At 36.9% G+C, this 13,071-nt stretch overlaps 1 protein-coding gene across 1 annotated transcript in view; it reads right to left on the bottom strand.

The window, feature by feature from the left end:
- Positions 1-13,071, bottom strand: part of NEK11 (NIMA related kinase 11) — a 79,165-nt gene that overhangs the window by 13,839 nt on the left and 52,255 nt on the right. Inside the window, exons 12-14 of the mRNA XM_041466189.1 lie at positions 11,672-11,796; positions 6,378-6,438; positions 324-420 (exon numbers count right to left, since the gene is read on the bottom strand). Of these exons, the coding sequence (XP_041322123.1) occupies positions 324-420; positions 6,378-6,438; positions 11,672-11,796 (283 nt within the window). The remainder of the gene's footprint in view (positions 1-323; positions 421-6,377; positions 6,439-11,671; positions 11,797-13,071) is intronic.

Raw genomic sequence — 13,071 nt, 5'->3', positions numbered from 1 at the left:
TGTGGTGGTAATGTGTACATCTGCAGGTGATTTATGGGCATGGGCTGTGCTAATAAAGAAAGTGAAATTCAGAATGACATTGACAGCAGGGAAGGCAAACTGGATCCTGGAAGGATGTCAGTGATTGTGCGGCTTACAAGAAAACAATCAGAAGTGAGGGTCAGCTTTCATCCTCTCTGGAGGCAAGTAGGCAAGTCTCTAAACACCTTGCCATCTAATTCTTTTTGTTGATGGGATTTTTGGGTTTTATTTGCTGTGCTTTGAACTTTTCCAAATCCATATTCTTTGCCTGCACATTGGTAACACATAAATATGCTACTTACTCCCTCATGCGTTTCAGCTTGGTCTCAGCCATTGTGCTGTTGAGAGCTCTGAGTCCCTGGGGCACCCCTGGAGACACTCTGGTGACAGTCCTCGAGCCTACAAATCAATGCACAGACACACAACCTTATTCACCTTCATCCCCTGAGCTCTATTGCAGAATCAAGGGCAGTCAGAAGGAGGAAGACTATTCCTGTTTCTCACAAAGCTGTGCCACATTAATTAGAGATGAATTAGATTATTAAATGTACATTAAGGGCAACTCCTTTCTGGGGCACAAGTAGCTTTATAGCTTAAAGGCACCAGAACTGTATTAACAAGGAATACACAAGGAATTACAACAGAAAGGAAAATCACTTGAGGAAGTTCTGGGATGGATAAATATCCAACAAAATTAAATTTGTTTAGACAATATGAATTTTCTTCCATTGTTTTTTACTTATCTTTAAGAGCAAGAACATTCTTCCTAACAGGCAAGACTCCTTGAGCTTGATCTTTACTGTAAACTGGAAGTATTTTTCTTACAACATCAGTTCCTCCTTCAGATAAAGGTACTCTTTTTATGTATGAATATATATATATAAACATACCTGTACATATAAATACATATGTATTGTAAGAAATATACATATGCATAAACAGACACGTTCACTCTTTCTGTTTGTAGGCCTTGTGAGCTGTTGCAATATTTCAGGACCTAGGGCTCACGTACCACTGAGGCACTCATCCACAGGAACACAGAAGTGCTGAATCACAGAGGACTGTCAGGGTTATCAGCTCAATTATGCTGCAATTTCATGTAGTCATCCCATCATACAAGTCTGTGGTTTTCCTAAGAAATTTATGTACTTTTTGCCCTGACTGCTGCCATTGAAAGACAATTTCAAAGTCTCACTGGCAGCAAGTGGCTAAAATCTCCCCTCTTATTTCCTGATAAAATTTCTTTATCAAGCAGTTCATGCTCATTTTCCTCCTGTGCCAGTCCTTTCCCTTGGCTTACACAGTTTTTCCCTTCTCTTTTGCATACTCCTTTAATTTCCTCATAATTGGAAAAAGAGATCCTATTTCGGCTTTCAATTTGTTAAGCTGAACAAAGCAGCTATTTTAGCCTCTATTTGCAAATTGTTTGGCACTAGGATTTCACCTCCCAAAAAAAAGGAGAGGTATCAGGGTGTAAATGTGTGGGCTGTGCCACCCAGGACCCAAGTTCTGAACAGGCATGGGAGGGCTTTGCATAGGATAGGAACAAGCCAAAAGTCACACACGTTAACACAATGTCTTGTCTAACTGAGCACACACTCCCTTCCTACCAGGGGTTTTTAGCTTGGACTCAGCTGGGGTTTGGCTTAGTTTGGATTGCATTTACAGGGATCACATGCAGCCAGAGGCAGCTTGCATCTCCCCTCCCTCTGTGAGCTGGTATACACACCTCCAGAGAACACCAAATGCTTCCCTGGAATGTGTAATCATGGCTCTCCCAAAAGTTAAGCTCCTATGCCTTACATGATTCTAGACCCTGATCACATCCATTTGAATACTGAGATTAAAACTTTCCATTGTGAGTGATCCTACTGAATCACTCACAGTGAGTGTCTGCTGGATTGAGAAGCTTGGAAGCACAGAAGAAATGGATTCCTGATTCTGTTAGCAGGATAGATGAACAATTGCACATTTAAAAACATTTTCCTAGCTTATTTTACACCTAATGGGTAGGAGTTATCTGGTGCCCAAGTATGACTCAGGTAATAGTTAATGTAGTTTAAAAGATGAAAAATTACAAGCCTAGTTCTTACTGGCAACCAATTATTTCACCCATTAATGCAAAAACCATTTCCTGACTGTTTACTGTAACAGTGCACATGCATACCCGTATGTTTTACATGGTGTCTGTAAGCATTCAACTCCTTCAGCAGCACTGGAAAACTCAGCTATCCTCAGGACAGCTCTGAGGAAACCCCAGGTGCTGTGCAAAGCAGTGCTTGTGACTCACTGGGCTCCTCTCTCAGTTGGCACATATTAAGGTCCAGATGTAGGGCTTTGGTGCTTTGAAACCAATTAAAAATTGATGCCCTGAGCACCAGTGGCCTAAGGAAAATATAAACCTTGCAGTCTCTTAAAAAGGAGTACATTTAACCACAGGCACCAGATAAATTCTGGCATTACTATTATTACAGGATATATCTCTGTAGTAAGAGCTCAGCATGTTCTTTCTGTTTAGTGAATTCAGTATATTTATTACTACAATATTTCCTTCTCCTCTGACATTTCATTATTAAAGACATCCTTCTTGTTTGTTTTGGGGTTTGGTTTTTGGGTTTTTTTTTGGTTTTTTTTGGTTTTTTTTTTGTTTTTAATTTTATTGTTTTTGGGGTTTTTTTGTTTGTTTATTTGTTTGTTTTTGTTTAGCTTTCGTTTTTCCCCCTGGGATTTCTGGCTAAATAATTAATATTTTGTCCACTTTACACATTGGCATTTGGCCAAGAAAAACTTCATCTCTATGTGCAAACTCTCTATCTTTCTCTCCATTTAATATGATTTTTTGGCAACTGCAAGGCAGCACAGACTGAATATTGTGGGATGCTGCAAAGGTGTGGTTAGTCATTAAAAAAAATGAGCTCTCAGTGAAGACTGCTAACAGCTTGATACATTGGTACTACAGCACACCTCAACGAATTTTGCTAGGGTGATTCATAACCATACCAACTTCTACATCAAAGGTATTTTCTTAGAAGCAGTTATTTGATCAATAATGTATTTTGCACCCAGCTTCAGGCAGTTTGTGTACCCACATATCAACACACAACAAGGAACTATGCTTCTTCAAAAAGTTACCAGATAATTATTTGCATTTTTTTATCCAATATATCATTCTTGATCCATCAATTGAAACAACAAGAACACTGTCTTTTCAAAACCAGGTATTGTGACTTTCTAAATGTATTTCAATGTCTCCCAGTGTCTAACCCAGTATTGCAGAAACAGCACAGGGCAAAGGGCAAAAGATCTTTGTCCTCTCAGGTGACAGAGCACCAATTAGAGGTTTGCACTGAGGATCTGTAGAGAAAGGAATTTATATCTGGTAAGAGTTTTCATAAATTATGGTCCAAAGGCACTCCTACAAACATTTCTGCTAATGACCAAAGAATAGGTGATACACATCTACTGCATCTCTTCATAAGCCATGATGTGTTGTGAAGCTGTTATCTCCACTGAATCACAAACTTCTGTTTGTATTTTAGATTTCTTTTCTTTATCCTTCACTGCTACATATGAGATCCTACAATGCCTTTTTGTACAAGATATAAATGATTAGAAACAGACGTGTTTTCCAGATTCATAAACAACACAAAGTGACCCAACTGCCCCTAGCCTTCTCTTCCTTAATGCCAAGCAAATTTAGTAAATTTTAAAATGACTTTTTCCAACTTCCTTATCTTTTGCAGTTTTTTTCTGGGATCTTCCCAATTTTTCAATTTATCAGCACAACCTATCTTATTTCAAACACACTCCACATGGACCTTTATAGACAACACAAAAGCAATTGTGTACCACAAAAGCTCTTGTACTTGGAGTGATTCTGGGACTTCTTGAGGAGAAAATTCAGTTACCTCCCAAGTCCTTTTATAAACACTGAGGTTTATACTAAACAAATTCTACCTGTTGAAAAACACTGTATATTGATTGTATCCTTTTTATCACAGCCTTTGCTGACATAAAAAAAAAAAAATTCTAGTGTTTTTTCTTCCTGGTTGTTCTCTAACAACCGCTTGAAATTATTCAAAAATTTTTTGTAATACTTTAACAATGAGAGATGCTACAAGAAATTCTGTCCTGGCCAGATTCCTGCTTCTATTGCCCTATTATTGCCATGAAATCCATACTGTTTTCAGGAACAGCCATTATAATTCTGCTGCAGCTCTGTAGCCCAGCAATGTTGTATTGCCACTGCTTGTCCCAGGCTCCACATCTGGAACTGAGTCTGCAAGGCTTCAGGCTTTGTCTGATCTTGTCTTGTCCTGACAGAAATTTTGATTTAATTGCTTAAACTATAGCACCAGTTCTTTGAATTACTTTGTAGTGGGCTGTTTCGTTTTATTTCCAGTTATTCTTGTAACATACAACCTGTTTTTTTAGATGGATTAGTAGTATTCTGTGTAGAAAGACATATTTATAACTAACTTATTTAAATTAATGTAGAGAAGTACAGGCCTGGTACAACACCAGATGCCCTGAAAAGTGGGAAGAAAAGATGAGATGTAAAGAACTACAGGCACGGGATGGCAAAAAGGGAGGCTCTGGCCAGTACTGGCAATGCCATGGCTAAAACCATTGTGCTAGTGGTTAGTCAGAGAAATGCAGACCTGGAAGGGGACACAACTATCCTTAGGGTGAAAAAGACAGCAAGTACCTAACCTATGTAAAATGCACTATACACAGAAAGTTTTGATGTAATTGGAATATGGAGCCCAGTGAAGAATATGCAAGGTATAAATGAACATTAGCAGACACATAAAAATGACCCCAACTGCAGGTTTACAGCTTGATTTTGGAAGAACTTAAAATAATGAAAGTTTAAACTTTCTAAGTGATACTGGGCATACAAAGATAAAAGGGAACCCAGAGATTTGTCTCTTATTATCATCACACATATTTCTTTGGAGAAAATCATACCTAATTATTACCTCATTTGGAAAAAGCCTGTAAGTTTCAGCACTGACTTGTTGGAAATTTTTTAGTGATAAAAGTACAATTTAATTCTTTAATATTACAATTTTTAAAAAGTCATTCTCTTGTCCCTAATACTGAATGGAAAAGGTTAAGATAAGGGAGTTTCTAATATTAAGATTGTTTTTAAAACACCACTGTTTGTATCAGGCTAATATTCTTGTTTGTTCTCACCAACCTCCAAGGCAATTCCTCTCTTTAATTAAATGAAGGGATATTGAAGCACAGAGCAAATTTTTTTTTTTGTTTTAACTTCTGCAAACCCATTGCAGACAGTGATGCTGCAAAAACACAAATGAGTGCAGAATTTGGAGATGGGGTTCTCTGTAAGTATGAAGAGAAACTGGATGTAAATGTTCCTTCCTTCAGTCCTGAGGGTCTCCTGGCATGGGACCCAGAAGGTGACCAGTGGCTACAACACTATGATGGCAACATCTTTGATTATTCCCTTTCATCCTTCTTCTTTGGCTCTCTCTTCCCATCTGCCCAGGCTCGCAAGCAGGGGTGAACCAGAGCTCAGCACTGGAAGAATCTCTGCAAGCAGGACTTCCTAGGAGTCTCCTGTGTTGTGGGTTTAGATAATCTCAAGTCAGGTTTATCCCAACTGAACGAGTGCAAACGAAGCAGCTCAGTGAGGCTGCAGCTCCCATGGGAGCCTTTGGGAACTCAGCTGGCCTTTCATGCAGCTCACACTCAGGCTGCTGCTGGCACAGTCCCCCCCGGTGGCCTCTGAGGACAGTGACTATGGCAGCCACAGGAAATAGCATTCTTTCACATAAGTTTTCTTTTTAGCTTTCAAGTAGATCACAACAACACAGGTTTTCAAGCTGTAAATCTATAGACAATATTTTGCCAGAGATTTTAGGATTAGATCACTAACTTAAATTCTCACTGTTTTCTTTGTACCTGTAATGACATACTGTTACATAAATTATTATCCAAACCTTGATCATAATTTTTAAAATATTAAATATTTTAATTACTTTTCTCTAATTGTTACCAGGATTAAAAACTATAAAATAGCTTACACATCCTCAAATATTTTCCTCTGAAGAAAAAAATAACAGTAGCCAAGTTTTTAGGAGTTTTTTTTATAACATTCTCTACTTCTGACTATCGTGCTTTATGGTTTTATTATTTTCAACAAAAGCACTTAACTATTTATGCCTTTTCTTTTGGTATAGTTATACTTCTTTTTAGTAGATTAAGGAAGTAATTTTCAAAATTATTAAATTTTTTGAGTTATTTTGTTGCAAAATGGAAATAGTTGGACAGTGATGCATACAGACTGCTAATAACTGCTGCTATCTAAAGAAGATACATCATCTTACCCAATGAGCTGCTATTCAGGACACTCTCCAAATACTCAACCATTGCCTCCATATCACTGTCCTGTGAACAAATGAAATAGGAACAGCATTAGTGTGAGCACAAACCTAAATACAAACACTGTGTCCCAGAGGTACCATCCCACAAACATAGAGGATATCACACCAGTAAGTGTCAAGACTAGACTATAAAGAAGTTACATTGCCCAGGACATTTTCTATGTTTTCTTCTCCAAAAACATCAGGCTTTGGAATGATGTAATAACCAAATAACAATTTAAATCAGATTCCTTGCAGAACACAAGTGTTTAGAACAACTGTGCATGGAATTTAAAGGAAATATATTTACTGTGGAGGGTGGTGTGCAGTCTGTGAAAATACACCAGCATTTTTTCATCAGTTAGTCCTGAAATATCTAAAACAATACTACATTGAAAAAGGCAAGTGTATACTTTTTAAATATGCCAAAATTTTTTATGCTTACAGTAGCTGCCCACAGCAAATTAATACTTACCTTTCATGTAATTGCATCTACTTACATGTCTAGTAACAGCAACTAACTAAAAAAAATTTAATTAAGAAGAGTTTTGAACATTTTTATATTTCAAATGTTCTGCAACCAAACAGATGGCTGACAGTTTTGCCATGATATCTTTCATATGAAATGCTGTTTGTGTACACAGATGAAATTTAAAGTTCTGGCCATTAAGCAAAGATTGTTGTCCAGGAAGTAAATCACAATTTTATGACAGTCCAAGAAAAACTTGGACTCTGAGTGTGTAGAAGCTGCTGCCATATCACATTTAACAACACAGCATTTCTTGACTATTTAAAACCGACAGTCAAAATCTCGACCTCACTAAAAAATATGTCAAAAACACATATTTTTAAAAAATAGTCAGCACTGTATGTCTTTAAGACTGAAAACAATGGAATAAAAAGAAACACTATTGATCTCCTCTTCTACAATGGACAATCTGTTTTATATTCTTCTGTGATCTTACTAAAATGCCCATTCCAAATTTCTCAACTTAGGAACTGCCAGTGCGCCTAAACAGTACAATAATTGTTGGCAATGACTTCCAGCTGGTTAGGGACCTTCTGGTGCAAGTGGGAGCTGTTATGGATGAGCATAAACTAACTATTCTTTCACCCCAAGCTGTTGTATGGGCTTATATTTGAAACAGGCTCTCCTGCTTTAGCTGAGGTTTGCAAGGCAGGCATCAGGTCCTTGGCTGGCCATTACAACAGGTAACCCACAAGTTCATAGGTTCAAAGGAGCTTCTTTGCCCTTTTGGAGCAGCCTGTGGGGTCCTGATTGGATCAAGTCAGCACAAGGATTTCCAGTTCTGCAGTCAGGAAATGTTAGGGAATGCATTCATTATGTTAATATATGAAGTACATACTGAATATTGAACTAAGTACATACTGAATATTGAATTAAGACAGTCTTACAGATATACTTTCTCTAGGACTTAATTAAAAAGATTTCATTAAATCTTTTTCATTCAAAACTAAAAAGTTATATTGATTTTCTGCTAATATTACTTTGTAATTATTTTTATTATCACTAACAGTTAACCACAAACCTACAGACAGATAGACAAAACATAGTAAATAAACATATACAACACTATTGTTTTAATAAAACCTTTCTTAAACATTTTTAATGGGATAAAGCCTGTAATTCCCAAACTTTTGACTTCTCACAACAGGACATCATAATTATTCCAATTATGACAACAAAGCTGGTTTCTTCTGTTTATGCTGTAAGGCAAAAGATATATTTTCACCTCTTCATCACTCCTGTCTTTTCCCCTCTTGGGTTTAGCACTGGAAGAGGATTTAGCTGTTTCATTTAATATATTTCTTTAATCTTTTAATCTTTCTCTTTTTTTTTTTTTTTTCAGAGAAAGCAAAGCCCTACAGAATGGACAAGGGACTGTGACAGATTCCCAGAAGAGAGGCACTCCCATGCATAAGGGCCAGTGTGGGTGAATGCTTGCACATTCCAGATTCAGAACAAACAACCCCATTTCTAACAGCCACAAGCCATGCCAAAACATGTGTTAGGAATCCAGTGGAGCATCTTAGGGGTCACAGCACACAGGCCACTCAGAGCTGCTGGAGCTATGATAATTTATGTCAGCTGATTGCCTGGCTTGACAATCTCAGAAGCAACTCGGAATTTGAAAACAGGAACCTACTGCATCACAGTAGTGGACTTTGTCATAGTGAAGAGGGTGAATTTGTTATTATGGTCACTGAGAAAAATCACTAAGAGCATGGTGATGAACTGCATTAAAGAGCATCTACCAGCATCTCAGCTAAATCAAAGCCAATGGAAGCTTCATTACACACTAACTTTTCAAGATGAAACTTCTTAAGCATCACACATTAAAATGCTTTTAAAAACAGTTTGTCATTATCTTTTATGATTTTCCCCTAATTAGAAGCTGGTTCTCCTATTAAAAAAACATGTAGAAAAGAGCCACTGTCTTGAAAAGGTGGAGGTCTGGAAAAGTAATTGGCCAATTGCTGCTTGAAATCTCTCAATGTGCATTTCTGCTCCGAAAGAAAGGAACAAAGAAAGGACATTAAACTCCAGTGCTGGAAAATGCATCTGAAATCAGACTGGCTGTACTGAAAGGTAGCAACATGAGAAAAAACTGTCTCAGCTCCCACCCTAAACCTTCAAAATTAAAGTTTCTGTGCCTAACTCTACCCTCCTAAGTGTCTTACATCCCATGTGAGGCTGCTACTTCTCAGTCTGTCTTGACATCTGTGGGAGCCTAATATAGCTTGAATAAGTTCATATGCCTTTCTACATCCTGCACCTTAATATGTTGTTCATAAAGGTGACTTTTCTGACCCCATGCCACTGCATGAACATTGGAAATGTTTTTAATCCTTGTTTGAAATGATGGGGTCACCAGAGAGCACCACCAGATGAAGCATTTCTGCACTTTCTGCACAGAAGTAACTAGTACAGCAATCTTAGGATTGGAAATTTAAGAGATTTGCAGAAATTACCTTACTAGCCCTTACTGTGTTGTAGTGGAATGATTTCTTTTTACCACACACCTCCAAAAGCTTGGTTTAAGGTATCTTTGAAGAAAGGGTTTAAGAGTATGAATCCCATCATAGAAGTAGGAGTTTTGGTATTAAGTAAATGACTGCAGAAGCAAACCTTTGCTATTCTGGTAGGATTTGAAGTTTATTATTAATACTGAGCATGATCCCACCTACCTTTGAGTGGGATTCATCTCACATAACCATTGATATCCAAAGGAAGATGTTGTGTGCATGTTGATAACTGTAAATCCCTTTATAATCACCAAAGAGGGACCTCTCTGCATATTCCATCCAACCTGCATTAGATGTTACTCCCCAATAATGCTTGCTTACTTCCCCTCACAGTACTGCCTTTCTGTTTGTTGGTTTCAGACAAAGATGCTCAGATTTGCACTGGTATGTAGAGTCTGCTTTCACCTTGGATTTACTGCAGAATTTTTCACTTAAGAAAGCAAAAATTGCCTATTTTCACTTCCCAAAAAATAGAAAAGGTAATTGTGTCAATATCCAAAAACACAGTTATTGAATATCTTAAGGTGACAGAGACAATGGGGTGCCAGTGGGATGGCTCTTCCAGCCCACCATGCTGGTTCTTATAATGGGATTTTTAGTAAGTCCAACATGAGGGACTGTTGCAGCTCACATCTGAATGCCAACACCTAATTTATTCTGCATTACTGAGAAATCTATTTTTGTCTTCTGCCCTTCATTAATTCTAAGCAGCAGTCTGCCTGCTCAAAACCACTACTGATTGACACTTAATGATACTATGAATGGAAGTTGAATGAAAATTTCAAAAGGCATTCTAGAAAAGAAAAATTGTCTGATGAAAAGGAGCAGTAATTTTGTTCTCAAGAGTACCTTGTGTAGACTTTCTGTGCAATGGTTTCTTTGCATGTCTATGTGTTATGGGTAAGCATAAATGCAGCAAACTTAAAAAAGGTATTGTCTTAGATAATCCACTGCTTTACAATTGAATAACAATTTCTTTAGACCACTGTTGCACAAACTGCTCCTGAATTTTAAGGCATCCTGTGTGTTTAATTTGAAAATTAGGAGGAGAGGTCTAGATTGAATGGAGCTGTTTCTGAGTAAACTTCAAGTTTTACTTGTGGGACAATTTCAGGATCCTCTGCTGCTGTGGTAGAAGTAGAGTTCTGATTTCCCACACTTTATTTTTACCATAAAAACTACATCTCAAAGAAGCTATTAGCTCAAATTTTTCAAAAAACACAAGTTATTTATAATTTAGTGAACAGTATTAGTCTTCTTGGCCAGTTCCCTGAAATGCAGAAAACATCACACGCCGTTCTGCAAACTTTGCACATGATCACAGAATAAAGTTACTGTTCCTAGGCAGAACTAGATAGTACCATTCAGAGGCACTGCAGGCCATGCTTGAAACTGGAGGCCCGTGGGAGAAATTAATAGTTCCTGAATGCCTTAGGAAGATCCATTTTCAGAACTGCCTCAGGCACTTAAGTTTATTGATTTCACTGAGACTTGATCACTGGAGACAAGATTCATCTCAGCTCATTCTGATCAGATCTAAATTAGGTGCCTTTTGCAATAATCTTCAACCTTCACACTGCAATCCCTGACTTTCTTGTGGCAGCCTTAACTGATAAAGCTACTTTAAGCCTTTCAACAATAAGTTTTCTCTTCACTGACACTTTCTGTGAGGTGGGAAAGTCTACAGATTTGCTGATCTGCAGCTGTTTTGCAGCTGTTTAGGCTCATCATTCATCACATTGTCCTAGAAGATATGTCTAATATAGGCAGGAAATAGAGGTGACTATCTTTGCCTTTGGAATTAGAGCTGGAACTTAGATCTTATGCTTGAAGTATACCTTCAACTTTATTTAAATCATAGCTGGCACTCAAGAGGATCCCATTCTGAGTGTTTTAGAGTTGCAAGAATGGTTTCTGACAATGATCTATCTTAAGGCATTCATGGCAGTATAACCTTTGAACTTGAGGGAATGCAAAAATCTTTCTCATCAACATCTTATAATACACATATAATTAATTCATGGTATTGATATATACACACACATATATCTTATAATACACATATAATTAATTCATGGTATTGATATATACACACACTCCTAAAAAAAAAAAATCAGCAATGCCAGTAGGACAAATTCTGGGAAGGAACTCAGTTTTCTCATGGAAAATAAGCATCAAGTGTATACAGGGTTCTCAAAGGTCACATATACCTGGTGATTTGTCTTAGAGGCTGTCCATGACAATTCTGCATCTTCCTCCTCTTCACTGTCTTCTGAACAGGATTCAAACTCATCTTTGTAATATTCTTCTGCAATTTCTGGGTCTTCAGGGATCTCTAAAGGCAATTATGAGTTTATAGCATATATAGAGAAAAAGAATGATCTGAAAAAGATATAAATGAACTTTATAGCAGCAGTCAATAGCAGTTATGTCAATAGCAATGTGTTCTGTAATTGAAAGCAAAGGATAGGTTCTCAGAATAAAATATTTGTCTTTAGTGATATGATAAGCAGTATTAAAGCTGTCTCTGGCAAGGGCAAATCCTCATCATGTGTGAATTAATGAACCTAAGGGATCTATATTGATATTGCACTGAAATCTCTAAACTATACAATAAATCAGGCTGGAAGTGACCTTATGGCATCATTAAGTCAAAGCAGGGCCAGTATTGAATTGAATCCAGCTTTTGTGAGTTGAAATTATAACTCAGTTTTGTTTTCTCTAACACACATAACTTGTCGTGAATACAACTGCTAAACTAAAATGGAAAATAATATATATCAGGTATATGTTTAAAAGATATGAGAAATTAAATCTATATATTTTCCCAAACTTTCTTGAAGAAAAACTACAATAAAATAAAAGAAACTAGTATAAAATCAAGCTATGCATACTTTGGTGTCATGCTCTCTCAATTTATTACCATCACAAGTTTTAGTAATAGCAGTGAGTGCAATATTAATATAGCCAATGAGCCCATGAAGTACAATAATTGGTATTAAAACTCAACACATTCATCACAGCTTGAAAGACACTCCAGCCACTCTGCAGTGGGTGAAATCCTTTGGCATCCCAGACTCTGTATGAAAGAATCAGTGAAACAGCTTGAAGTCTGATTGCATCTCCTTCAGGGAGATATTACTACAAGAAATGTTAGTTGAAGACAAAAAATATTTAATGTTCAGCTGTCATAAATCATCATTGTCATTGTCATAATTTTAGCTAATGCTAATTTCAACCACTCTCCTCAATTACGTCCGCCCCTTTAGAGAAATAAGAACTATCTTAAATTTTACTGCATTTAAATAAATTAAGTTCAAACAATATGACATAAAAATTATTAATCGATTTTTAAATTGTTTTACATGGATAAAAACCCAGAAGGATTTAAACAGGGGAACGCAATTCAAATCCATATAAAAGACATTTGAGTTTGGGCAGGAGCAATAATTCTAATCTTTAAGATGAAAGAAAGAGAACTCAGCAAAAATAGTGTAGCTATCTGCAGCATTAGATGGTTAAGCTCTCCTGTTGAGATATAAGGCCTACTATCTATTGTCTCCAAAGTAATTTCAAAAATACTTCCTTTCTTTATAAACCTGATTTAGCT

This window comes from Pyrgilauda ruficollis, unplaced genomic scaffold (assembly GCF_017590135.1).
Source record: "Pyrgilauda ruficollis isolate IOZ18807 unplaced genomic scaffold, ASM1759013v1 scaffold2, whole genome shotgun sequence".
Taxonomy (NCBI): Eukaryota; Metazoa; Chordata; class Aves; order Passeriformes; family Passeridae; genus Pyrgilauda; species Pyrgilauda ruficollis.
Note: the sequence above shows the minus strand (reverse complement) of the source record. Positions and strands in the feature narration are given on the sequence as shown.